The sequence below is a fragment of the Panthera pardus genome, unplaced genomic scaffold, assembly GCF_024362965.1.
Source record: "Panthera pardus isolate Hobbes unplaced genomic scaffold, ASM2436296v1 HiC_scaffold_21, whole genome shotgun sequence".
Taxonomy (NCBI): Eukaryota; Metazoa; Chordata; class Mammalia; order Carnivora; family Felidae; genus Panthera; species Panthera pardus.
The window spans coordinates 25,241,512-25,267,176 of NW_026526777.1; the positions used below are offsets into that span (position 1 = coordinate 25,241,512).

A 25,665-nucleotide genomic window follows, 5' to 3' on the forward strand; every position below is an offset into this window, starting at 1 on the left:
CTAATCCTACACCCCCTCTTCAAAAACGGCTCCTTTTTGGTGGGGCCCACTGTTTCCTAGTCTAGCAGCTACTTCTCCCTCCAGGAAGAGAGACCCAGTGTTTGAGGCCAAAATTGGGGTTCTAAGACACTGACATTTCCTCTAGAGGCTGCAGGCCCTTGATGCAAATGTTTTAGCAGCTAAACTGAAATAATCCTAAATACTAGCATGGGAAGGCGGGTGGGGGCGCCAGGTTGCAGATGTCTGTCGTCCTTGTCCAAAGGAATTAGATGCTCAGGTTGCTGTGGGTGTTCATGTGTATCCGAAAGAGGAAAGGGCAGCCAACAGCTTCAAAGCCAGCACTGCGTTCTCCTCTCCCCAGGCACATCCCTACTCCAAAACCCATCCAGGGGTCTGGAGTCATGCTAGAACGCCCCCCGAGCCACTTTCCCAGTGGAAAAGGGCAGGAAGGAACCACTGGTCACAGGTTCCACTGACAAGAGGGGAAAACCTGGGGGTGGCAGTTCCTTTCTGGGGGAGGTCACATCGCCTGCACAAAAACATCCCAAAGAGAGCTGGTACTGAGTTTGCGTTGGAGAGGTGGAGATACCCCAGGGAGGAAGTGGCAAAAGGCGAGATGGGAACACCCCTCTTTGATCCCACAAGGTGCGTCAGGGAAAGTTGGATTTCGTTTCGCCCAGGATGCAGAGATCTCTCCCCTATGTTGCCACCAGGAACGGTGGGTCAGAGGAAGCTCCCCTCCGCCCCTCCCTCAGGTGGGGCCTGTGGGACCCCAGCCGCGAGTCTGACCTGTTTTCGCTCCCGCCCGCCCATCCCCACCCCTTCCAAAACTGGGACGTTATTAAGGCCGGTTCTGTCAGGGCCGAGCCATTTGCTTAGAGGAACGCGGGATCTGGAGGCAGCGCGAGGGGCCGAGCCAGCAGCAGAGGGGCTGTGTCCAAGAACGAGGTGGGGATGGTTCTCTCCCGGTGCCGAGCACGGGAAGGAGCGCGGGGATGGTTGCTTGAGCCCGCGGGGTCAGAGCTGGCTGGCTCCACACCGACGCTACGAAGGCCACGGGCTGGAGGAAACACTCAAGATGCGCGAGGAAACGCGCACAGGCGCACAAGCCTTTAAAGGGCGAGGCGGCGGCGGCGGCGGGGGGTGGGGGGGGGCTCGCGGCAGGGCGGGGCCGGCTCGGGGGAGGCGGCCCCGAGCGGCGAGCGCCGGGCAACGGAAACCTCGGGTCGCCGGCCGCCGGGCGAGGGGACCCGCGAGCTCTCGGCACACGCCGCCGGCCCGCAGCCGCCGTCACTCCTCGCACTGCGTTTCCCCGGCGCCCCGCCTCCCCGGCACAAAGCGAAGGAAAGGGGCCGGGCCGAGGCTGAGCCCGCCCCCTCCCCTGCCTCCGATTGGCTGCCGCAGTTGTCCATCCTGAACCTATTTTTGATGGAGGGGGGGGTGCCACCCAGTCTGCCCCAGATCACGTTTGCCACTAGCAGCCAACCAGTCGGGCCCAAGTCCGCGGGCAAGAAGCGATTGGGGGCGAGTGAGTTCAGCCCCACGGTCCCCCGTCCGGGTCCCCCCCGCCCGGGCCCGAGGCGGTATATCCTGCCCTCCCCGGCCACCTACCCCTCGGGGAAGCGGAGCGGCGGCCTCGCTTTAACGCAGAGGCGAAATGTAGCGAGCCGGGTGTCGCGGCTGGACGCTCGCCTTGGCCGGGGGTGCGGGGGGGTGGGGGGCGCGCACGCCTGGGGCCGAGGAGGACTGCCGAGGAGGAGTGATGAGAAGAGGGGGAACCCTGCACCCCCCGAGACCACGGGTCCCTGCTGCCACTCGCCAGGCGCCCCCCTTCCTCCCAAGCGAGAGGCAGGTCAGTCCTGTTGGGTCTGGGGCGGTGGGTGGCGGAGGGCGGGAGCCCTGGCGAGCAGCGCATTTGCTGAGTCTGAATGCGGGAGAGGCGGGGTAGGCCACCCAGTTACTTCTCCCCCGCCCAGGGTTTGGAGATACTAAAACGGGTCTTTTTTTGTCCCCTCCTCAGGGCATCCTGGTTTACTTTTGCTTCCTTCATCCCAGGGCCTTAGGCCCGTCTGAAGTCTCTTTACTGGAAGGAGTGTGGTGAGGGACTGGCTTCTCTTCCTGAGAGCCCCCTTTCAGTTTAGGTGGCCTGCCAGGAAGACAGGAGGAGGAGGGAGGGTCAGGTTCTAGCAGGCGCTGCTGGGATAGGAGCAGTGGACTCTCCTGCTCGGAGGTCTCGTTCTGGATTTCTAGTGAGGGTCAAGGACCACAGGACTGTGTTTAAAGAGGTCTGAAAAGGGAATCTGGATGTGTGACTTGAGTCCATAGAAAGAGAAAACAATTCCCATGGGTCAGTTACCGGAGTTTGAATCACCCTTTCCCAAACTGGAGTTGACTAATTGTGTTTGGAATACTTAAGTACTTGTTCATCCTACCTAGGGAAATTCTCTTTAAATTTATTTTTTGCCTGTAAGAACTATTTTGGTGAAATGGGCTAGGGTGGGATCAGGGCCTGGGGGGGGGGGGGTCGTAAACAGGAAAAGTGGGACCGTTACACCTAGACACATGCATTTGGGAACAAGTGCATTTTGGCTTCTGCTGCTCCTTTATATTTTGCTCTGCTTTGTTTTACTTTTTTTTTTTTTTTTTTTTTTTTTAGTTTTGCTGCTTTTGTCTTTTTGTTTTTTAAGAATTCCACTATATCCAACTCTTAGTAACCCTGGGGAACAGGACGGACCTAGGGAACTGAAATGTGTGCATAATAACCAATAGTTTTGCGCTCTCCCCCTTCAAACTGAGATAACTCTCTTGTCCTATCTGACAAACCCACAAGGCCAAGAACAGGAGGAGAGAAGTAGAGACAGAAGCCTGGATCCCAGTCAGCGTCTGAGCTTTTTGTAACACTGCTGACTCTCAAGGGCAGGAGTGGGTAGGCCTCTGGCTCTTGGCCTTGGTCTGGCAGCCTTGCCCCATTGCCCAGGGAGTCCTCCTAGGTTTGGTTGTTTTGTTTTGTTTTTTTTTCTCCCTCAGGGGCTATGGCTGTTTGCGGGTCTGGAGACTTTCATTTAGTGACCAGATTCTCCCTGTTTATTTGCCTTGCACGGCTGTCTCGTGACTGTAAACAATCACTTTTGCAGTGCAGTGCCTCTGCTGTGTGGCCGGGAGCTTGTGACTAAATTTGTGACTGACCCCACTGGGAGACCACACTTAAATAATCCCGGGTTCTTAATAAGCATTCAAGAAGGGATCTCCCCCAGGACATCCCTGTCCACCCCTGGTTGCCAAGAAGACAATGCCAAGGTCTCCTGAACCACATCTTCCCACTCCCAGGCTGGCCACATCTCGCTGCTGTTGACCACTGCGGTGACCCCTGGGGGACGGTGGGCTGCCAGTTGGGACGATGGCAGGGTCAGTGCCTGCTGGCCCTCCAGATGCCACAGTGCGGGAACGGGTAGTTTTAGTGAAAACTCAGTGCCTGCCTTTGTGGGAAAACTGTCCCAGTATGAGCTCTCCTTTGCCATATCATAACATTCTCTTTTTCTTGTCTCCTTCCTTCCCACATCAGGTGTTCCGCACAGATTCTCGTGACTTTAAGGACCAGGGATTCAACGCGGGACAAGGTCTTCCCAGGAAGGAAGGAAATCTCTGGAGGAGAGGGGAAGGGCGGCAGACACTGCCCTGGGACCACAGAGCCCTAGGAGCTGTGGGAAGCTGAGGGAGCCGCAGCCGCGGCTGCCTTCTCAAGGATTTGAACTCAAGCTACTTTTCATGACAGAAGGGCCACCTAAGAGGCCGCCCCAGACTTGGCTGGGCTCTTCTACTCTGGATGCCCCCTGCCCCGAGGAACCTGCCGCTCAGAACCAAAGAAGATAAGGGGCCAGATAAGTTGCCCCCGAGCACAGCGCTGGCCGGCCGGAGTCAGGCACCTGCACCCCTAGCGGCTGGCCGCGGAGCCTGGTGAGGAGTTTCTTGTTTCCTTCCAGCTCGCCGCTTCAGTGCTTGATGGGGCTGCCTGTCGGTGGAGCAGTTTTTGCAGCCCCCGGTAGGAGCAGAGAGCCGCGGGAAGAGGTCCCGCGGCACCCAAGCCTGGGTTCACCCCAAGACTAAGTTCTTTCCCAACTTAGAAAGGGAGAGAGAAAGCAAACAAAAAGAGCGAGAGAGAAGTTCTCCCTTCCCCTCCTCCCTTCCCGTCATGTCCTCTAAGCCAGAGCCGAAGGACGCCCACCAGCTGAACGGGACTGGCCCTACTCCCTCACCTTGCTCTTCCGATGGCCCCGGGCGAGAGCCCTTGGCTGGGACCTCAGAGTTCCTGGGGCCTGATGGGGCTGGGGTGGAGGTGGTGGTGATTGAGTCCCGGGCCAACGCCAAGGGGGTTCGGGAGGAGGACGCCCTTCTGGAGAACGGGAGCCAGAGCAATGAAAGCGACGACGTCAGCACGGACCGTGGCCCCGCACCACCCTCCCCTCTCAAGGAGACCTCCTTTTCCATCGGGCTGCAAGTGCTGTTTCCCTTCCTCCTGGCAGGCTTTGGGACTGTGGCTGCTGGCATGGTGCTGGACATCGTGCAGGTAGGACCTGGGTAGGGCAGCTCTTGACCATGAACCCAGGGCCACCTTTTCCTCCTGGGAAACTGACTCTTGGAGTTTTCTCTCCACCTCCCTGTCAGAAGCAGCTGCTGCTTCCTAGAATACTGTTTCCCTCTGGATCACATCCTCAGTTTCTTCTTGGTCTAGTTACTTTCTACAGAAGCCTCGAGGAAGCTCAGTAGCCCTGAGGAGGTGTTCAGGGCAGCATTGCTTAACAGAAGCAGAATTTGTTCCAGAGCTCAGGCTTGGATGAGGGGAGAGGGAACAAGGTTGTTGCCTGCCATGCCTCCTGGGCGTTCCTCCTGAGCCCAGCTCAGTAGGAGACACTTAGATGGGACTCCTCTTTGTGCTGTCTTTTTCCTTCACTTGGGGTTTCAAGGATACCCACAGTAGAAAGCTCAGTTTCAAGTCTCCCCTCCTTCCCCCTGCTGGGCAGGAATTTGTTCAGCTGCCAAGAGGGTCTCAAATTAAGTGGGAAGGTTCTTAAAGGCATTTTGTGTTGCTTATCTGCCTGTAACCTTGGTACGATCTCCTTGGAGAACAGGGGTAAGCACATGCGATCTGATGCATGATTTGGGGGGGGGAAGGTGAGGGGGCTGGGGGTAAGACCTAGAAGTGCCAATTCTGTGATGTAAATGGGGACAAAAGGTAACCAGGCCTGGGCAGAACCATCTCTCCTCTTTGTTTCTTACCTGCCGTTCATGAATCTGCCCTGAGCAAAAAAGGCTTCTCGTGAGGCTACTGGGTAGAGGTGAGAATAGCAACTGGCAGGTCCTGGAAGCTGAGAGCCAGGGGTATCCTGTGTAGCAGGTTAGGACTCACCCAGAACCTTCAGGTCCAAGAGAGAATTCAAGTCTTGTCTCCAGGTAAAAGTTTTTGAAGTGTAGTAAGGCACACAGAGTTCCCCTGCCCCAAGGTGCTGGGTTTATCAAAAGTTAATCATTAGCAGGTATCAAATTCCTGCTGAGTGCTGAGCTCTGTCCTAGGTACTTAGAGAAATACAAAGACCAGGGAAAATCTGGCCTTTGCCCTTGGGATCTACACGTTCCCCCCACCCCACCACCACCACCACCACCAGTTTGTCCCTAACCATGAAATCCCCCATGTCCATGAGGACGTGGAGCTCAACATCCCCTCCCTGGGCCAGGCCAGCCCTACACACAATGCATGTGGTGATGCAGAGAGTCCTGCTGGTGGACGGGTGTCACTTTGCCAGTGTCCCAGGGAACTGAGGGTGGTGGTTTCTAAGTGGCTCTGTCGACAGCGTCCCCCTGGACCACTTTGACTTGAGCCCTTACGAGAAGAACCCTGCACTTCCTGTTGCTGATGAGGACGGTGTTAATGTCATGCCAGAGTGCCTCGGCCTGGCCTGTCATCTGGACAGGACCTTCCCTCTGCCCTGACTTGTCGTCCTCAGGGTTGTTCCTCATGGAGGTTGGGAAGCCAGTCTGGAGCTGGGAAGGCAGGCTTCGGATTCCTCCCCCAGTGGCTGCTTCTCCTCCTGGGGCAGGGAGTGGGGGCAGGAGCCGGAGGAGAAATGAGCCTGGGGTAGCAGTGCCCACACCTCTTCCGTCCCTTTCCTGTGGCCTTGGTTCTCATTCTTAAGAGTTTTGGGGTTCTGGTTTGGTGCTTACAAAGGGGTATACAACCAGGGTCCAGCTGTTTTATTTTCTGCATAATAATGACAGCAATGGTAATGGCCTGTAGGCCTGTAGGCCTGTGAGGTAGGCACCATGATCATCTCCATTTTGTAGATAGGGAACCTATGGCTGAGAGGGATTAGGGAACTTGTCCCTGGTCATCCTGACTCAGAGCCTCCCGGGCCGTTAAGCCCTGCAGCCTTCACCATGCCCGTGATTTGCCAGTTGGTTAAAGACTCAGGGAGGAATGTGCTCTCCACGTCTTCCCTCAAAGGACAGAGTGGATCAGAATCCTGAACAACTGGAGTTATAAAGTGAACAAGAACAAAGGTTCTTAGCGGTCCCCCACCCCCACCCCAGTCCCACACACTTAGAACTCTAGAGATGGAAAAGGCTTCTCACATCTTGCCCCACCCCCACCCCACACCCATGAGCCTGAGACAGCGGTAGGGACTTTTGGAGCCTGCCCGGCGTACCCACAGAGGGCCAGCAATTGCCCTCAGTGTGGCACTTAGGCTCTCACCCCAGAGCTAGGATCCATTTGGTATAGATGACAATGGCTGGTTTGTCCTTGTCCCCCTCCCCCAGCCTTCCTGTCACAGCTGGGTTGGAGCAGGCCTTGCAGATGGCTACAGTGATATCAGGGCAGGAGGAGGGTGCAGAAAGACCAGGACACGGGACCACAGGGAGTTTCTTATTCCACATCCAGGAGAGCAGGGGGCAGGGGGAGAGGGGTGACTGACAATCTCAGATTCAGGAAAAGCAGGACGATTTCTAGGGATTCACACTTGTATTCCCCCTTCACGAGCTAAGATGGCCTTCAGTGGACAGAATTTGGGAGTGCCTAAAAGACTGGGGCCATCTGGAGGGGTTGGCTATAGAGCGTCCCCAGCATCTCAGAGCAAATGAACCAAAGTCCGGTGCTGATGGCTCCTTGGTCCAGGGCCCCCCATCTTTCCACACGACTGCAGAAGACTTAGTCTCTTCCTAGGAGGCTCCTTTCTGTTGCCTCTTATCTGCCCTCCCGTCCAATGTGCACAGCCAGCCTCTGCAGTGAGATAAGAGACTGGTATACTGTCCAAAAGTCAAAAAAAGAAAAATGGACTGCCATCTGCTCCAGCGTCCAGACCGAGGCTGAAAGTTCCTGTGACATTTAGGAAGGAAAGCAGGGTTGGGCCCATTGTGGGAGTGGAGGCAGTTGGTTGAATGTGGTTGGATAGGGATCTGCCGAAGGTGCTCTGTGCCCCGCCCCCCAGTCTGCTCCTAGGCCTTTGCAGGGCATCTCACTCCCCTCTTCCATCAGCCTTTTGAGGGATGGGGGTGGCAGGAGGTGCTGTGTACCAACCTTCCCTGGAATTCCCAGCTGTGTTAAGACAGGTGAGACCCCTAGGTCCTTATTTTAGCTCCCTCCTCACGTACTGAGAATCCCAAGGAAAGGCGACAACCCCCTCCCCCAAACACCTCCTCCTCCAGCTGCTCATGTGGAAGAGTCCACAGAGATGAAGGCGGATGGCGAATGTGGGCTTGGGGAAGTGGAGGGAAAGAAGCGTTCCTGCCAGCCTGGCCTGCTCCCAGGGCCGCCGGCGCTCCCGGGCAGGATGCTCAGATCCCATCTCCGTTGACCACTCTCTTTCTCGCCCTTTGTACAGCCCCGGATACCCAGGCTGGCCTGGGGCTCGCCTGCTGGGGCACCTGGGATGCCTGCAGAGGGGGAAAGCCTCAGGCAGGTGACTCTGACTTAGTCCTCAACTCCAGCCCAGCTTCCGGGGTCCTCCCACAGCCTGGTCAGAGCTTATCTCTAGGGATTTTAGTCTTCTTTTTTTTTTTTTTAATGTTTATTTATCTTTGAGAGAGAGAGAGACAGAGCATGAGCAGGGGAGGGGCAGAAAGAGAGAGGGAGACTCAGAGTCTGAAACAGGTTCCAGGCTCTGAGCTATCAGCACAGAGCCCGACACGGGGCTTGAACTCACGAATCGCGAGATCATGACGTGAGCCAAAGTCGGACGCTTAACTGACTGAGCCACCCAGGCACCCCAGGATTTTGGTTTTCTTAATGTCTTGAGTCCACCTGTTCCCGGCTGTGACTCTCCGCCCTGCCGCTACCCTCCTGGAGGGGGAGAGAGCACAGGGCAGAATGCTCGAAAGCGGACGGAAGTCAGTATATGAAGCCAGAGGAGGTAAGGGACGGGAGAGGCAAGTTGGAAGGAGGGGGAAGAGGTCCCGGCAGGACCACTGAGGTATGAAATTTAGGGTGATCGCTTTGGATCAGGATTATTTTGGAGTGTGGGGGGAGCAGTCTCATTTCTCACCCCCGGGTATCAGGAACCAATGAGCCCCCAGCCCCAGCCAAGGACAGAGAAAGGGAAGAGGAGCTACATTCTGAAAAGCAGTGAGATCTGTAGATGCCCTCCCCTACCGAGTAGGGCCGTGCTTCCTGGACCGTGCCCTTTTCTGTCCCCAGCAGAGCAGGAAGGCGTGGGTGAAGGCTTGGCTGACAGGTTTGATTGACTTCAGGGGCAGGCACTCCTCACCAGGATGAACAGGATGGGCCTGAATTAGGCCAACGGAAGGAAGGGAGACACTCACTGTCTGCCCCTGCCACATTCTAGCCGCTCAACCTGAGGGCCGCCCTGCCTCCCAGGCTGGTTCCACATCACCCGCCTCTCTTCCCAGAGACACAGAGTGTGTGTGCATGTGTGTGTGTCTCAGAGGCTCCCTCCTGCCCCCGCCTGAGCTGCCTCTTTGAGCAGGCTCGGTGGGTGAAGCAACTATGTGTGTGGGAATTGGCTCCTCTGACCCAAGTGCCAGTTCAGGGCTTTGCTGGGCCGAGGGTCAGGCGGTGCGAGATTCCAGGCCGAATTGTGTGTGGGCTGGGAAAACTTTGGCACAGGGGCTGTTACGGTGACTGCGTGTTCCCCTTGCCTCTCCGTCTCTCATCTTGCCACTACTGAAACCCCCGTACCTTCTAGGTCCTTCTAACGCGTGTGCTGGGAGGTGGAGGGCTTTGGGAGTGCTTATCATGCCAGCCAGAGGGGCTTAGCTCAGCTTCCTACATTTTTTTTCTTAAATAATCACAAAGACAAACAATACGCCTCACAAACAGCGGAGCCGACATTACACGCAGACACTTAAAGTATTTCTTTCCAGGTCCTTTCACTCGGCCCGCACGTGCACGTTACCCGCGCCCACCGGGAGAGCCAGGCTCTGGGAGGGGCGGATGGTTTGCAGTGAGGAGGGGATACGAGGCTGTGCTCTGAGAGAAGCTTCGGAAGTCCCCAGTCAGCCACCCTCGTAGGGGGAGGGGAAGTCCTCCCCTCCCTGGAGCTGTTTGTCCAGTGTAGGGAGAGAGGATGAGGTGAAGCAGAGCAGGCCGGGTCCGCAGGGAGCTGGAACCCCAGTGGTGTGCCCTGGCCGTGTCCCAGAGTAACGGTCCCCAAGTTCCTCCGGGGTGGCCGGGGCTCGCTGGGGACCCCGGGAGTGAGACGGGGTTCACGGTCCTCCAGTGTCTGCATGGGGCTGGCTCTCTCCTCCTGTGGGGACCTCAAAGCTCAGCCAGTGGCGCTGGGGGAGAGGGGGCAGTCAGGGGGTGGGGGCTGCTCTCCCATCCTTAGTCTTGGGGAGGGGCTCCCCTAAAGAGAGTCCTAGGCCCTCCAGCTGTGAGGGGCCAGACCAGGAGCTCGGGTGAGCATACACCCCAGCGACATGCGCACACACCCGCGAAAAGAACTCTGACGAGAAGAGAGAAATCCTTACCTTCTAGGCCCTCCCGGTAGGTATCCAGGCTGCTCAAGTCTCTGGCCCTGGCCCCAGCCCCCTCCGATAATTCCTGCTCATCTTTTATGATTATTATTGTTATTATTATTTATTATTGTGGTAAGAAACACACAACAAAGTTCATCATCTCAACCATTTTTAAATGGATAATGTAGTAGTGTTAAGTATATTCACATGGTTGTGAAACAGATCTCTAGAACTTTTTCAGCTCGAGAAACTGAACGTCTATAACATTAAACACTAAATCCCCTTCCAGCCCCTGACAACCAAGCATTGTCTTGTTATTTCTATGAATTTGACTACTTTGGGTGCCTTATAGAAGTGGAATTGTAGAGTATTTGTCTTTTTGTGACTCTGGCTTATTTCACTTTTGTATAATGTCCTTACGGTTCATCCATGTTATATAGCATGTGTCAGAATGCTCTTCCTTTTTTTTTTTTAATTTATTCATTTAGTTAGTTTTTAAAGGCTGCTCATTTATTCTGAGAGAGAGAGAGAGAGAGAGAGAGAGAGAGAGAGAGAACAAGTGGAGGAGGGGCAGAGAGAGAATCCCAAGCAGGCTCCGTGCTGTCAGTGCAGAGCCCAATGGGAGGCTTGAACTCACGAACCATGAGATCATGCCATGCGCTAAAATCAACAGCTGGATGCATAACCGACTCAGCCACCCAGGAGCCCCAGAATGTCCTCTTTTTAAGGGTGAACACTGGTCCCCTGTCTGCATATACCACCTTGTGTGTATCTGTCCATCAGTGGACACCAGGGCCGCTTGTACCTCTTGGCCGTTGTGAATAATGGTGCTGTGAACATGGGTGAGCAAATATCTCTTCAAGACTCTGCTTTCACTTCTTTCGGATATACACCCAGCAGGGAGATTGCGGGATTATAGGGTAGTTTTATTATTCTCTACATTTTTTTAAGTTGTTTTGTTTGTTTGTTTGGGTTTTTTTTGTTTTGTTTTGTTTTGTTTTGTTTTTGAGAGAGAGAGAGCACAAGTGGGAGAAGGACAGAGAGAGAGACACAGAATCCGAGGCAGGCTGCAGGGTCTGAGCTGTCAGCACGGAGCCGGACACGGGGCTCGAACTCACGAACCGTGAGATCACGACCTGAGCCGAAGTCGGACGCGTAACCGACCGAGCCCCCCGGGTGCCCCTAGGGTGGCTCTATTTTTAATTTGGGGGGGACCCTCCATACTGTTTTCCACAGTGGTTAGGGTATTTTACACCCCAACCAACAGCGCACGAGGGCTCCAGTCTCTCCACTTCCTTGCCAACCAACACTTGTTTTTTTCTGGCGATTTTGCATAGTAGCCAATCTAATGGGTGTAGGTGATACATCTCCCTGGGGGTTCGATTTACAGCTGTCCTCGTTCTTAACTGTGGAGTGTCAATGCTGGAATTGCCTTTAGAGACCATCTGAGTTGGCCCCTGAATTGTACAGTTTACAGTCAGGAGCTTGAGGCCCTTGTAATGTGTCTGAGGCCCCCGTACAGGTTGTCCTGGTCCGTGTGGGAGGCCGCTAGCGGGGAGAGCATAAGGCCCACCCCTGTGGTCTCTGTAGGAGACCCAAGGCTCTCAGTCCAGTGCCTTCGAACACACAGCACTCTGCTTCCTGCCCACAGCTCCCTCATCAACCTGCATACGCTCGCCTGGCCGCCCACCCCCTCCTCCCTCTCCAAAGGTGGTGACCCATTCCTAAACAAATAAAGGAACAAATACTGGAGCCCACGCGGCAGCCAGCACCAGGGAGGGAGACGCAATCCCAGCCTTTTTTGCACATCTTCAGTCTCACTTGCAATTAAAGTAGCTTTCAAATAGCCAATCCTGGCTCTTTCTCTTTCCCCTCTTAGCACGAACAAGTATTGCGCCCCCTGGACCTCTCTTTCCTCATTCACAAAACGGGGACAAAAATAGCCCCCACCGAAATGGATTGTTGATAGGAAGAGACGAGAAAACATATGTAGAGCACTTAGCCTGGCACACCGTCGGCACTTAACAGCTGTTAGCTGAAGAAACTGGGTGGAGAGCCAGGCCTGATAGTCCCCGGACTAGAACCTGTCTCCTGACTCCTAGTCCAGTGCTCTTCCTACAGGGCCACACCTGCCTTGCCTAGCTGAGAGACTGGGGAAGGGATGTGAGGTGCGGGAATGCAGAGGAGGCATAAAAAGCCTCCTGCAAACCAGCACGCAGAGATTTGGGGGCCCCGGTCTTGATTCAGAGCCTCGTAAGGAGACTTGCTGTGGCTGAGGCCCAAAGCCCTTGGACACAGAAACCAAACAAACTCTAATCTCCTCAGCCCCAGCCCTGTGGAGCCTGGCTCTCGACAGCTGAGACAACACCACCCAAGGCTGCAGCCGCAGAGAAACTGGGCTGAAGGCGAAGAGGTTGGGGACTGCTATTTGAGGGGGGCCTGGGAAGGAGTTCTGGGGTGTAAACCAGCCTGGGGTGACAGCTGTGTGGGTCCTCACCTCCTCTCCCCCCGGCTCCAGAGAGCAGGCAGAGGAAGTGGAGCCAGGCCGGAGTTCCTGACTGGAAGCGACCTTCCACGTCTCCCCATTTCTGGGTGCCAGGAAGCGGGGGCCGTGTTGTTTGCAGCACCATGCTCTTGGTTGGGTTCCAGGGTTCTTGGAGAAAAGGCGCTTGGTGTGCTCATGCCCTGCTGATTCCATTTCCTCCTCGAGCCCCTGATCCCAGACTATCTGCTCGACCTGATGCCAACCGTTTGGGGCACTGAGATTCCTGGGTTCTGTTTTCACCTTGTAGCACTGGGAAGTCTTCCAGAAGGTGACAGAGGTCTTCATCCTGGTGCCTGCACTGCTGGGGCTTAAGGGGAACCTGGAAATGACCCTGGCATCGAGGCTGTCCACTGCAGTGAGTGTCCTGGCTGGGAGGCATGGGACACACAGAGGACTCCGGGCGGCACAGAGCCAGACTGAGAGATCACTACAGGCCTCTCTCGAGTGCCCAGGCCTGGAGTGCGGGGCTGGGGCGGGAAGGGGTAGGGAGATCCCAGCCTGGGCGTCCTGCTTCTGGGCAGGGGCTCCCCGCCCAGAGTGGTTCCCAGGCTTGGTTTCTGGATGTCCCAGCTGTCCCTGGACTCTTGCCCCACCCCCTGCTTTGCAACCCGCCTCGTGACTGTTTGTGCAGCTTTGACAGGCAAGCGTCATGCTGGTCCCTCGACCTGCACAGATGGGGGCCTCCTCTGATCTCCAGCCCTACTCCACAGCTGGGCAGGAGCAGAGCCAGGCCTTCCCAGCCCCCCTCACATCCCATTCCCTTTCCCCCATTGCCGCTTACTCTTCATCAAGTAAATAGACAGGGAGGGGGCTGCTTATCACTCCCCCTCCCCACAGCCCCAGAGATCAGCCATGACGGTTCAGAGAAGGAACCAGATTCAGGGCCACAGGGTGGGAGGTGGGAAGCAATAAAACTCAGGAGGCTGGGCAGCCAGCTGGCAGGGATGTCCCGCACGGCTCCAAGTCCGGAGAGGGCAGCAGAGAGAGTGGCAGCCGGTCAAGCCCACCCCATCTTGCCTTACTTCTGGCCTACTCCCACGCCACCTCGCTTCTTCCCAGACCCTCTTGCAGCCCCAGTCCTGTACCGGCAGCTGACCTTTCCTGCCCGAGGATGGCAAGCGGGCCTCAGAGCCAGGGATTGGGTCATTCTGACCTACACGGGAATGGGCCGCCCAGATGAGCAGCCGGTGGGATGGACTCTGCCTCTGCTCAGCGGCTGTCCTGAGAGGAGGCGAGAAGGAGAAGAGGGGGCTGCCTTGGGAGCCCCCTTCCGGCCCCCCGCCCCCAGCTGCAGCAGCTCAGGCTCTTTAGCTCCTTCCCTCTCCCGGCCCCCTTGATGCTGCTTCACTTTCCCTGGGGGTTACGCCCTGGTCCCAGAGTCTTAGGCCACATGCACTGCCTCCTAATCCAGGCAGGTTCCTAACAGACGGAGCTGCAGGCCTTTTCCAGCCTGGAGCTCCAGCCCCTCGCCCTCCCTCTCCCAGGCCAACATTGGGCACATGGACACACCCAAGGAGCTCTGGCGGATGATCACGGGGAACATGGCCCTCATCCAGGTAAGAAAGCAGAGACCAGAGAGGGTGGGCTAAGCTTCCCCCTTAGTCAGGAATCTGAACGACTGAGGTCAGCCCCAGCCTGCTTGGGAGTGACACTCCAGCATCCTGCCGAGCTGGCGTCTCCTGAAGCAGCTCTAGGAGGTAACCAAGTTTCTCAGGAAAACGGCCAAGATGGGGAGGGTCCCAGCAGGCCCCATGTCAGTTCTCGACCCGCAGGGGTCCACTGGGTGTGAGTTCCCACAGATCAGACTCAGGAGTGCTGGGGTGCCATCGACCACGTGAAGCTACACAGCTTCCAGACTGGGAGTCTTACCCCTGGAGTCCCAGGCCTTGTCTGTGGACTGAAGGCTCAGGCTCTGCTGAGCCTCACCCCAATCCCCAGAGGGACAGTCATCCAGCCAGTAACACGTCCCGGGCGCCTGCAGGGTGCACTGCCCAGTACTAGTGTCTGGTGTGAAACTAAATAAATAAAGACTTCATTCCAGCCCGGGAGGACTGCACAGTCCAGCCCAGCCTGCCTCCTGGGGCTGCCGAGAGCCAAGAAGAAGTCTGGCTAAGTGCTCAGTGACCGGTGCTAGGAATCTCTCGGTGCCCCCACCCCCTCCCTCCCACTCTCTGAGTTACCACTCCCTCCTCAGGTGCAGGCCACGGTGGTGGGCTTCCTGGCATCCATCGCAGCCGTTGTCTTTGGCTGGATCCCTGACGGCCACTTCAGCATCCCACACGCCTTCCTACTGTGTGCCAGCAGCGTGGCCACGGCCTTCATCGCCTCCCTGGTACTGGGTAAGGAAGGAGGAGAAGGGCAGGGTGTCAGCCTGGCACCTCCAATCTCTCCTTTTGTTTGCTGATACCCCTTTATCTCTTCTCGCCCCGCCCGGCCCATCCCCTTCCTCCCCAGGTATGATCATGATTGGAGTCATCATTGGCTCCCGAAAGATTGGAATCAACCCAGACAATGTGGCCACGCCCATTGCCGCCAGCCTGGGTGACCTCATCACCTTGGCACTGCTCTCAGGCATCAGCTGGGGACTCTACCTGGAGCTGGGTGAGGCTGAGGCCACTGAGGGTGTGACCAGGGTAGGGGGGTTTGGGAGAGATGGCAGTGGGTTTACCGGCGTGTAAGGATTTCCTCTAAGTTCTTAACTATCTGGTTGGAACACAGTTTTGTAATAACTCCCGAGCACGGAGACAGAGGCTAAGTACTCTCCAATGCATGCAGGCAGCAGGGGCACGGGGAAAAGGGTCTGAGAAATCTATTCTCGCCTGATCCGGTGGATTCCTACTTGCCTTGGAGGCGTAAAGGTGGAAGGGGTGAGGGAAAGGAACTGAAGTCCGGAATCTGCTTGCAGAGTGAAGAAGGGGAGGGGAATTAGTGATTTCTGGGGATCAAAGCAAAGGAAGCTGGAATCTGGTCTCTGCCCCTAACGAGCCCCATGCCTGGGGAGCTCTCAGCTTGGTGTTCCTCATCGACAGAATGGAAAAGGCTGGCCCCACCTCTGTCCTGGCCTTACAGGGAGGATCAATGAGGTCATGTGTTTACAGGCACCTAGGGTGACGTTCCCGTGGATCTGCCGGCACACTGGCAGGCCGAGCCGGGGGAGGCCTGAGCAGGGAGCTGCGGTGCTCACCTCCCTCTGATCTCTGCCTCTCTCAGATGACTGGCAATACATCTACCCCCTGGTGTGTGCCTTCTTCGTGGCCCTGCTGCCTGTCTGGGTGGTGCTCGCCCGACGGAGCCCAGCCACAAGGGAGGTGTTGTACTCAGGCTGGGAGCCCGTCATCATTGCCATGGCCATCAGCAGGTAGGCTCAGGCCCTCGTATGCACCCTCACCCTCCTCCCACCCTGCCAGAGAGTCCTTGGGGAGCCCTGGGAAAAGGGGAGTGGTCTGGTGCTGACCCTAGAAATGCCTTCAAGAGTGTATCGGCTCCATGGCCTTCTGTTGCATGTGACAGAAGCCATCTGAAATGGGTTGCACTGAGAAGCAGAACGCACTGGCTCAGGGAACTAAAAAGGCCCGGCTGGGCTCAGGCGCATCAGCGATAGCATCAGGGCTCCGCTACTGTCCGCCTCTTGGTTCCGCTTCTCCCTGTGATGGCCTGCAGCTCCAGGTTCATACTTTCCTTACTCTTACTAACTCTCGTGGGAGGAAGCCTCTCGACAGTTCCACAAAGTCCCACTACAGAATTTCACCGGCTCTCAGCCAGTCACACGGCTCTGCCTGAGCCCATCACTCTGGCTGCGGGAAAGCGATGCCGTGATTGGCCGGGCCCGGGGCCTGGCCGTCGTTGGAGCAGTGTCACCCGAACCACAGTGACTGAGTTTGAGAGAGGCGATTCCCGAGGAAGAGCCCCGCGCTGTTTCCACAAGGGGAAACGAACACCGAGCAGGCACAACCAGGCGGCCCTCCCGGGCAGGTCGCCCTTGGCTCCTGCAGCCAACCTGCGGGGCGGGTACAGGAGGCGGCTGCCTGACCCGGTGCCACCAGTTAGCTCTGGGGCCGCTCTGCCAGCTCTGAATATCATAAGCAGCAACTGGTTCTGGCAAAGGGGGCAACGCCTGGGAGACCGGGGAGCCTGGGAGCACCTCCTCTTCCTCCCCGAGGCCAGATGGGCCTGTGCCTGGCATCCCCAGAACCGAAGCACAACCCTTCGGTGATCTTTGTGTCACTTTGTCTTCGTCTGTGTAGTGTGGGAGGTCTCATCTTGGACAAGACTGTCTCAGACCCCAACTTTGCAGGGATGGCCGTCTTCACGCCTGTGATTAATGGTGAGGTCTTGGCATCAGCGCCGGGGGAACGGAGGGGGGCAGGAGAGGAGGGTGTGGGGGGCTCTGCGTCAGGATTCCGGCGGGCAAGAGTATCCCACTCAGAGAGTTCAAGACTTTAATGAAGGGGCTGCTCACAGAGCAGGGAGCAGGGGAAGGACACACAGATTAGCAACCACAGGAAGCCCTAGTCCTCAAGGGTCAAGGGGAGGAAACGGTGTTATAGGAGGCCCAGAGGGAACACACCTCTGCCCCAGCAGGGGTAAGCCTCTACCCAAAAGCAGATTGGGATAAGGAAAGACATACCTGACCCCTCTCTCCTTCCCCCCCACCCCCTCGTCTCTGACTGGGGTACTGGTGCCTCCTGTTGAACTAACCCGATTAGAAGCAGCCAGCAGGGGAGCCTGGGTGATGTAGTCTGTAGAAGTCAGCCTCTCGGAGCTCCAAGCAAGGCTGAGAAGAGCAGGGAGTAGGTCAGCGGTGGGAGGGGCAACAATAAACCAGCACGGTTCCTAGGAGAGGTACCAGATTCCAGAGTCCAGAGCTCAAACCTGAGACCTGAAATCAGTTCCTGGAACCAGCACAGGGGCAGGGGCTGCCTGGGTCTGCTCAGAGCTGAGGAGAGGGGCTGAGGCAAGGCAAGGCCTTGTCGCCTCGGCCGTGTGGGTGGGACAGCAGGGGCTCAGGTTCCCTGAGTCTACAGATCGGCCTGCACCCCTTCCCGCACTCTCGGCCACCCGAGGGGCGCATGGGACTGCCACGTCTCCATAGCGGGGAGGACGGAAGGAGCCTGGAAGACTCCCTGGAAATGGGGGCATCTTGGTCTTCCTCCTCAGTGTATCCCTTTTCCCCGGGGGACTGGTGAGTGTGTCCTGCCCTCCCCACTCCTCACTCCCCTTCTGTCTCTCTGCAGGTGTCGGGGGCAATCTGGTGGCCGTGCAGGCCAGCCGCATCTCCACTTTTCTGCACATGAACGGGATGCCAGGGGAGAACTCGGAGCAAGCCCCCCGCCGCTGCCCCAGTCCCTGCACCACCTTCTTCAGTCCTGGTAATGGCAGAGTCCCAGCCTCCCAGTCCCTTCCGGCTCTGGAGGGGGCGGCACTCAGTGAGCTTCCCTTGAGAACCAGCTGGGGCCTAGATACGCAGCTGCTCCTTCTCTCTGGAGAGCAGATCCCAGGCAGGAAGACGGTCCTTTCCTGGGACGCCACGGGGGCTGGGGACCACGGCGTGGAGAGCAGAGACAGCCCCGCTGTCCTGGAGCGTAGTGTGGTGTCCCCTGACTGAAAGGCCTTCCGGGGCCAGGGCTCCTCCTCCTCACCTCCTCACCCCCTCTCTCCCCTGGTCCCAGATGTGAATTCTCGCTCGGCCCGGGTCCTCTTCCTCCTTGTGGTTCCAGGACACCTGGTGTTCCTCTACACCATCAGCTGTATGCAGGGCGGGCACACCACTCTTACGCTCATCTTCATCATCTTCTACATGACAGCTGCCCTGCTCCAGGTACGGACGGCAGGGGCGTGGGAGGGCCTGCCACACACTCTGCCACCACTTCTTCTGGGACCGGGTGGCCAGGAAACACTGGGCTCAGGGGCTCAGAGAACAGGCCGCAGTTCCAGCAGAGTCACGAACGTGCTGTGTGACTTTGGCCCAGTTGCTTTATGTCTCTGAGCCTCAGTGATCCATTTGTAAATTGAGAGGAATGGACCCGAGGTGGTGGCTGTAGGGTGCCGAGCAGGTGGGCCTGGGCGCCACCCCCACCGGCCTGGCCACGGAGCTCCACTTGGCTGTTTTGCGTGCTGGCCTTCCTCAGGAGATGTCATTCGAACGGAGGGTTTCACGGCTTGGAAAAAAAAATGTCAGCACCACCACACTAGGATCCTGCCCAGCCTTGCCATCCTGGAACACAATACACTCTCTCCCTGCTAGTAATATTCCATTTTTTTGCAACCTCTTATTTCGAAATAATTATATATTCACGGGAAGTTGCAAAAAACACGTTCCAAGAGATCCCGTGTACTGTTCACCCAGTTTCCCTCGGCGGTAACATCTCACGTAACTCAGCACAGTAACGAGACCAGGCAGTGAGGGTCGGAACGGTCCACGGACTGCATCAGTTTTATATACACTCATGGCACACGTGTGTTTAATTCCATGCCGTTCTGTCTCCGTGCCGTAGATTTGTGTATCGTCGCCACAGAACCGTTCCTCCATCACAGGCCCCGCCTTACGCTATCCCTTTGGAGCCGCGCTCACCCTAGTATTACAGTTTCAATTTCTATAGACCTGACTTCCGACCGGTAATAACAGCCCCATAGTTCAAAACATTTTAATTAGCACTAATCGTGCCTCGGATAAACTTCATTGGCTACGATACTGCCACTGTGCCAAGCTTAAACATTTTAAAGGTTCATAATGAGTGCTCTTCCTTTCTGCCCTCTCTCTGCCACCCAGTCCCTTCCTTCTGGCCACCGTGTCATCCGTTTCTTGTAGATCCTTCAACCTTTTCTGTATTTATACAAACATAATTTTTCTTCTTTTCCTCCCCCCCCCCTTTTTTTGTACACACATGTAGCACACTGTCCACACCCTGTTTTTTCACCTGACAGTTTATCCTAGAGGTCAGTGCACGTCGACACATAAAGAGAAGAGCACCCTGATTCTTTGATGGCTGCGGTCTTCTATCGTATAGATAGATGGACATGATTTCATTTAACCAGTCCGCCATTGGGAACCTCTTATCCCTCCAGCCCCTCACCCCACACCTTGAAAAGGCTGTGTGTTGGGACGTCTTACCAAGGGCTGGGCTAGGAATCAACCATCCATTCTTGCCCCGCGGCAGTTACCTAGGCAGCACGTTCCCTTGCAAGTTGGGTTAAGTGCCCTTGCTGGGAAAGCGGGGGTGGGTACGCCAAGGGTCTGTGGCTGGAGGTTAGCCCTCGGCCTCCATCAGGAAGGATACACCTTGGCTCTGTTCCCCATTTGGGGCCAGCTGGAGGCACCCTCACCTCTGCTCTCTTCTCTAGGCCTGTGGAGGGCCAGAGCTGGGCACTTAGTCCGCTGTAAAGGTTCTTCCTGCGTACTTTGCCCCCTCCTCTCAGCCGTGTGTCCTAGAGCTGGCTCGGGAGGCTGGAATGAGGGGTCAGCTGCTGCCGTGCCCTTCCTGAAGCTTGTCCTGAAGTCCTCCTGGCCACACTCTTTATTTGGGACTCTTCTGCAACTGCTGGGAAGGGTGCGAAGTTAGGGGGCGGGAAGGGGGGGCCGGCCCTCACCCAGGGCCAGGGGCAGGCCACGTACAAGGCTGCTGTGTGCAAGGCAAGGGGGAACGTGCAGGGTGCTGAACTGTAACCTCTGACTGCCTTCGAGAGAACAACCAAATTTGCCTAAAATTAGGTATCGGTTCTGGCTTCAGGATCCCCCAAGGGCCTCCGGTTCCTGCAACTGAGCCCCTCAGGGCAGAATTTACATACCAGTTTTTGCAAAATATGGTTAAGAGCAAAACCTCCCAAATGACTGTGTTGGAGATTTACGGGTAGAAACCTCTTCATTCGCACGCAGATGCGGGCATTTAGGGAGCCCAAATGATGCTGAGGATATAGAAGACACGGTCCTGCGTCACTCTCCTCTAGTGTTCTACATCAAGCGCTTTGCCAACTTAAAAGTGTACGTGAATCTTGTTAAAATGCAGATTCCGATTTAGAAGATCAAGAGGGGGACCTGAGATTCTGCCTCTGTAACCAGCTCCCAGCTGTTGTTGACGCTACTGGTCCTGGGGCCCCCTAGCAAAGTTCTAATCTAGATCATTCTTGATCTGTAGAAGTGGGAGGGAAGTAAGGGCCCAGATAAATCAAAGCAGCAGATGATCCAAAATGTGTTTTGAATTGATATGTGCTCTGGTTTACATCCAGCTGACAGACTCGTAATTCTGTTTTGCTAGGGCTAATGTTAAGCTAGACCTGCTTTCCAGGAGCCCACGGCAGCAGAACCGAAAGGGGCAGGAGGAAGCTAGCTTGGGATAATCGACTGTTATTTAGACAACGGTACAAGTGTGCTGGCAGCAGCCTCAAATGCTGTCCTTATTCTGCTCTGCTCTGCTCTGCTCCGTGGAGAAGCCCCTGTATGGAAAGCCAGCTCCAGTCCCCAGCCCCTTGCCAGGCTCCCGGAGAGTCCGACAGGGCAGGCGCTGGAGGGACCCGAGAATAGGATGACCCAGAATTAGAGGCAAGAGCGCTGAATTTCTGCAATAAGTAGGATTTAGATTACGAAGTCTCTCGTTTGGGACTGGAAACAATGCAGGGGTGGAAAGATGAGCTGTCCCACTGTGGATAGCCGAGCCTTGTGAGGCAATGGGTGTGTTCCATCGCGTGGCCTCTGGCTCCCCCTGGAGAGAGGGGATGGCTATAGGCCGGGCCCTTCTGTCTCCCCAGGTGCTGATTCTCCTGTACATCGCGGACTGGATGGTGCACTGGATGTGGGGCCGGGGCCTGGACCCAGACAACTTCTCCATCCCGTACTTGACAGCTCTGGGGGACCTGCTTGGCACTGGGCTCCTAGCACTCAGCTTCCATGTCCTCTGGCTCATTGGGGACCGAGACACAGATGTTGGGGACTAGCCTGGTCACTCAACCTTTTCCCCCACCCCTCCTGCACTTTCTGTTTGAGTTTTTTCTTTTGTTCCCCTTCCCCCAGCCCCACTCCACACTCCCACCTCTTTCTAGGGACTTCACTTTGATACTGAATTCTCATTATTTTCAATGGGAATTTTTATACATTGAGCCAAGTTTGTATAGCAAGAATTCAGACAGGACAGATGGACTGAGATGAGCAGTACAAGTAGATTTTTGAGACAATCACCAAGTGCAATTTCCTGGTGGGTGCCTCCAGGCGATGTGGATTGGGGCAGGGGTTTCTGTCTGGGATCTGGGGGCATCTGGTTTAGCTTTAGCAAACTCGGTCATGGCCCTAATGAGAAACCCTTTGTAAGTGGGTTCTGGTTTTTTGGGTTTCTTTTCCTTCTTTTTTTTTCATTTTGATTGAACAGAGAGATAAATATCATTCCCCCCTCCCCACCCCCGTTCCTCCAAAACACACACATATTTTTTTCTATAAACGGACCAACTTCAAAGCACTAGGAAGGAGATAGCTGCTCCTGGCCCTGTGTAATCCTAACCCTATTCTCTCTCGGTCCCAAAAAGAGTGAGGCAGACTGACTATTCAAATTGTACACACGCCCCTTACCCAGCTGTCTGATAAACACCACCAACCCCTCCCTTTGATCTTTTTCCAATTGATTGTCACATCCGGGAAGAAATGAGTAGGGTCCTGGTCTTCCTGTTGACCCGTGTCCACCAACAGGTTTACCAAGATCTACATCCTCCCTGGGCCCAGAGGACCGATTGTTTATCTCTGTTTAATCTTTGTGTCTAATTGTCTCTCAACACCACCTTTTCCAGAGCTTTCCAGGTTGGGTTCCAAGATTAGGGACAGGGAATGAGTATGTGGAGGGTGGCTGGGAGGTGGAGGGCGGCCGGGGTGGCTCACTGTCGCTGTTTCTCCCGAGGGCATTTCACATCGTCACCTTCGACTCTGTCCCTTCCTGAAATCACTCATGCCGTCCTGCTGTGGAGGGTCTTCTCTCTTGGCTTCTGCCCTCATTCATCATCCATCCATTCATTCATTCATTCACTCATTCAACAAATACACAGCCTCCCCAAGAGGAGCTCATGTGCAGGCCTGGTCTGAAGCATTCACTGAGCTATACTGATGGAGGGCCGAGCACGTGTTAGGAACCATGCCGGCGGTCAGGGAAACGGCTCTAAGCTCCCCTGCTTCCCCGACACAAAGGCCGTGTGCCCCTTCCAGGGTGACAGAGAAAGCTTCCTCGCTGGAAGTGTTTCCATCTGTGTCATCAGGCCAGGCGCTGCCTCTAGATCCCGCCTCCGTGCAGTGCTGACCCCAGCTAGAGCCCCCAGCCCCACTGCTCAGTCAGCAGGTCACTTCCCTAAACCAGCCTTCCTCACCTTTTCTTCCCCCTGCCAGCCACCCAAAAGACGATTCCGACCTGGTAGGCTGGGCGTCACCAGCTGCTGCTCCTCTGCTCTGCCTAGTGCAAGACCTGGGGAACACGGGAGCCTCCCCATCCGCCCCCGCCCATTACTCTGACCAGATCGGAAATCTGTCCACACTCACGTGTGTGCATAGCCGAGCGTTTGGATGCAGGCTTCTTCTAGCCTCTCTCTCCCCCGCCCCCATAAACCCTCCTCTCTCTAGCCGGAAGGGCCCGCCTCCAGCAGCAGGCTAGGCACTGACCCTGTGTCTTCCCAACACCAGGTCTCATCCCAGGAACTCAGCCTGTACCTCCAGAGACTATCTCTTCTGTCCCTCCATTTCCGCCCAGGCCACTTTCTGGAGTCTTAGAACTGGAAGGAACCGTGGGGGGGTTATCTAGCTGGGGCCGGGTCTGGCAGAGTTCGTTAACAACAGCCTTGTTTCTGCTCTTCCCTCAGGCCCTCTTTTATCCTGCCCTCCACCTCCAGACACATTTGCACACAGACTCTTCTTGTACAGGCACCAAAACCAAGTCCTCTGCCCCCGAGGCTGTGCCCCTGTGTTCCCCGGTCACCCCTGCCCCCAGTCACTCACCCCTTCCTCGTCCCTGGAGTTCAGCCAGGCCGCCCTGGAGACTCGGGAGCATCCTCCTTTGCTGAAAAAGCAGGAAGGTAGGCGTGCCCCAAGCCCTCAGTGTGTGAGCAGAGGGAGGACTGTGGGATGAAAGGGAAAGAAAATGAAGCGGACTTTCCCGGAAGACTCGTTTCTTTTCCCCTGATTGCACAAACTGCATGTCATTTTGGCCTGGCTGAGAGGAGCAACATTGGTTTACTCTTGTATCCTTAAAGAGTTACAGAACTGTGTCTTAAGAGGATTATTTATAGTTACTATAACTGAATTGACAAATGTCAACGTAACTGATAAATTATATTTGGTAAAATAAAGAGGACGTTTATTTAGGTGGTTGGCGGTTCCTGTGTGTCTCACCCTGAAGCAGCTCCAGCTGTTTAGCCTCCCCTCAGTAGTCCCACCCCCTCCTCGCCCAGCAGTGGCAAGAGGCCAGAGTATGACAAGAAATGAAACATCTCTTACATACAGAGCTGTGTGCTAAAACGCACACATCAGTCATTTATTGCAAAACGATCAGCAGTGCTCTGGGACTTATTCCAGAAGTCCGTGCAGTGTCCTCGCCTTCCACGCACTGAGTCGGCCTCGGGTGGGGTATCGTGCTAAGGGGCACAAGCGTCTATGGGTTAAGATTCCTTCCCTGCAGAGCTGACGGTCTGGTTGCGTCAAATTAATAACAGCTAGGATTTGTTGAGGACTTACTACGTGCCTTCACTATGCTCCGCCCTGTAAGCCCTTAGAAATTTACAATGGCCTTCGAAGTGTTTGGAGCCAGACAGGCCTTGGTTCAGATCCTCGATCTTCTGCTTGCACTTGTGTGACGTTAGCAAATCATTTATCCTCTCTGAGCCTCAGTTTTCTCATCTGTACTAATACCTATTTCCTACAATTGCTAGGAGATTTCGGCGAGGTAATACATATAAAGCACCAAGCTCTGTGCCTAGCACACTAAACCCCCAAAATACTAGTCATTGTTTAAAGGGCGGGGGGGGGGGGGGGGGTCGCCCAATGACAAAGCAATGTCAATACAGTGACCATAGGGGTAAATGGAGGGTGGCTACGGGAGCAGGCAGATGGGGAAGACACTTAACCCAGTCTTGAGAGTCAGGGAAGTCTTGGAGGAAGTCAGGGGGAATAGGAGTTAGCAGAAAGTGGGAAGGGAAAGAGCCATCTCGCAGAGGGAGCAATATGCTAAGCAGGGAAGTGAGCCTGAAGCTTTGGAGAACTACAGAGAGTTCCATGTGACCGGAGTTTGGAGGGCAGAGCGTGACACAGCCTTAGCAGACGCACACAGACACACACGTTTGTGACAAAGCAACGTTTCTGAGATGGCAGATATGGAAGAGCAGAGCCCCAGTGCGGCTCCCCCTAGGTCTGTCTGACTCCAAAGCCTCCGCTGGGAACCGCTGTCCACCCGGGACACTTGCCCCACAGGATGTGGGACAATCTTACAGAGCATATACTAAATGCCGAGCATTACTCACCCCAGTAATCAGCCTTGTTTGTTTGTTTGTTTCAGCTTTATGGAGGTAAAATTGACAAATAAACTTGTAAAATATTTATAGAACATGATTTGATATATGTATATGTTGTGAAAGGATCCCCCCCCCCATTGAGTTAATTAATACATTCATCACTTCACGTATTTACTTTTTTTTTTTTTTTTTTTTTTTGGTGAGAACATTTTAAAAAATCAGCGTTTTATAACAGGCCCAGGCTCTCAGACTAACTCTTCAAAGAAGCAATACGTTAGTAAGGTGGTTAAGGGTTAACAATAAGAGGATAATTGCTTATTAATTATTATTTGTACAATGTTTTAATATACAGTATATTATACTATACAGTATACCTTTAAATAATGGCCTCATTTGCAACTCCAGTATTATCTCTAATAACTCTGCAAAATTGATATTATCACCATATTATGAGAGAGAAGTAGAGTCTCAGAGAAGTTAAGTATCTTGCCCAAGGTCATGTATTCACACCCAGGTTTCTCTCAGCCCAGTGCCTTCCCACCTTGCCTCGGGGCCAGACGAAACAGCTAGCCAAGGTGCCCTATATAGAGAAAACAAAAGCATTGCCGAAGTGATCAGAAATATGGAGCCTGTTATCTCAATTTTGCCCATGAGACACCTCACATTACTGCACCATGTTAATTGTCTACTGA

General features: G+C 55.2%; 1 protein-coding gene and 1 non-coding gene across 3 annotated transcripts; one reads left to right on the forward strand and one right to left on the reverse strand.

Annotated features, from left to right (window-relative positions):
• Positions 1-929: 929 nt before the first annotated feature.
• Positions 930-23,830, forward strand: SLC41A1 (solute carrier family 41 member 1). 2 transcript variants are annotated; one of them, XM_019433663.2, is made up of 11 exons: positions 930-948; positions 3,563-4,564; positions 12,756-12,863; positions 13,993-14,064; positions 14,703-14,847; positions 14,963-15,109; positions 15,719-15,866; positions 16,753-16,832; positions 17,743-17,877; positions 18,178-18,326; positions 21,251-23,830. In XM_019433663.2, the coding sequence occupies exons 2-11, from the start codon at positions 4,190-4,192 to the stop codon at positions 21,434-21,436; spliced, it is 1,545 nt and encodes a 514-aa protein (XP_019289208.1). In that variant the 5' UTR covers positions 930-948; positions 3,563-4,189; the 3' UTR covers positions 21,437-23,830. The 2 variants fall into 2 exon arrangements, with proteins under 2 accessions (XP_019289208.1, XP_019289200.1); XM_019433655.2 differs by lacking the exon at positions 930-948 and adding an exon at positions 1,448-1,852.
• LOC128778951 (U4 spliceosomal RNA) lies at positions 19,080-19,217 on the reverse strand. The gene has a single exon (XR_008424804.1). It is a non-coding gene; the product is annotated as a U4 spliceosomal RNA (small nuclear RNA).
• Positions 23,831-25,665: the final 1,835 nt, after the last annotated feature.

Coding starts and splice junctions, on each gene's coding strand:
- SLC41A1 (XM_019433663.2), top strand. CDS start 4,190: ATGTCCTCTAAGCCAGAGCCGAAGGACGCCCACCAGCTGAACGGGACT. Junction 14,065..14,702: donor GGAACATGGCCCTCATCCAG/GTAAGAAAGCAG, acceptor CTCCCTCCTCAG/GTGCAGGCCACGGTGGTGGG. Junction 18,327..21,250: donor TGACAGCTGCCCTGCTCCAG/GTACGGACGGCA, acceptor CTGTCTCCCCAG/GTGCTGATTCTCCTGTACAT.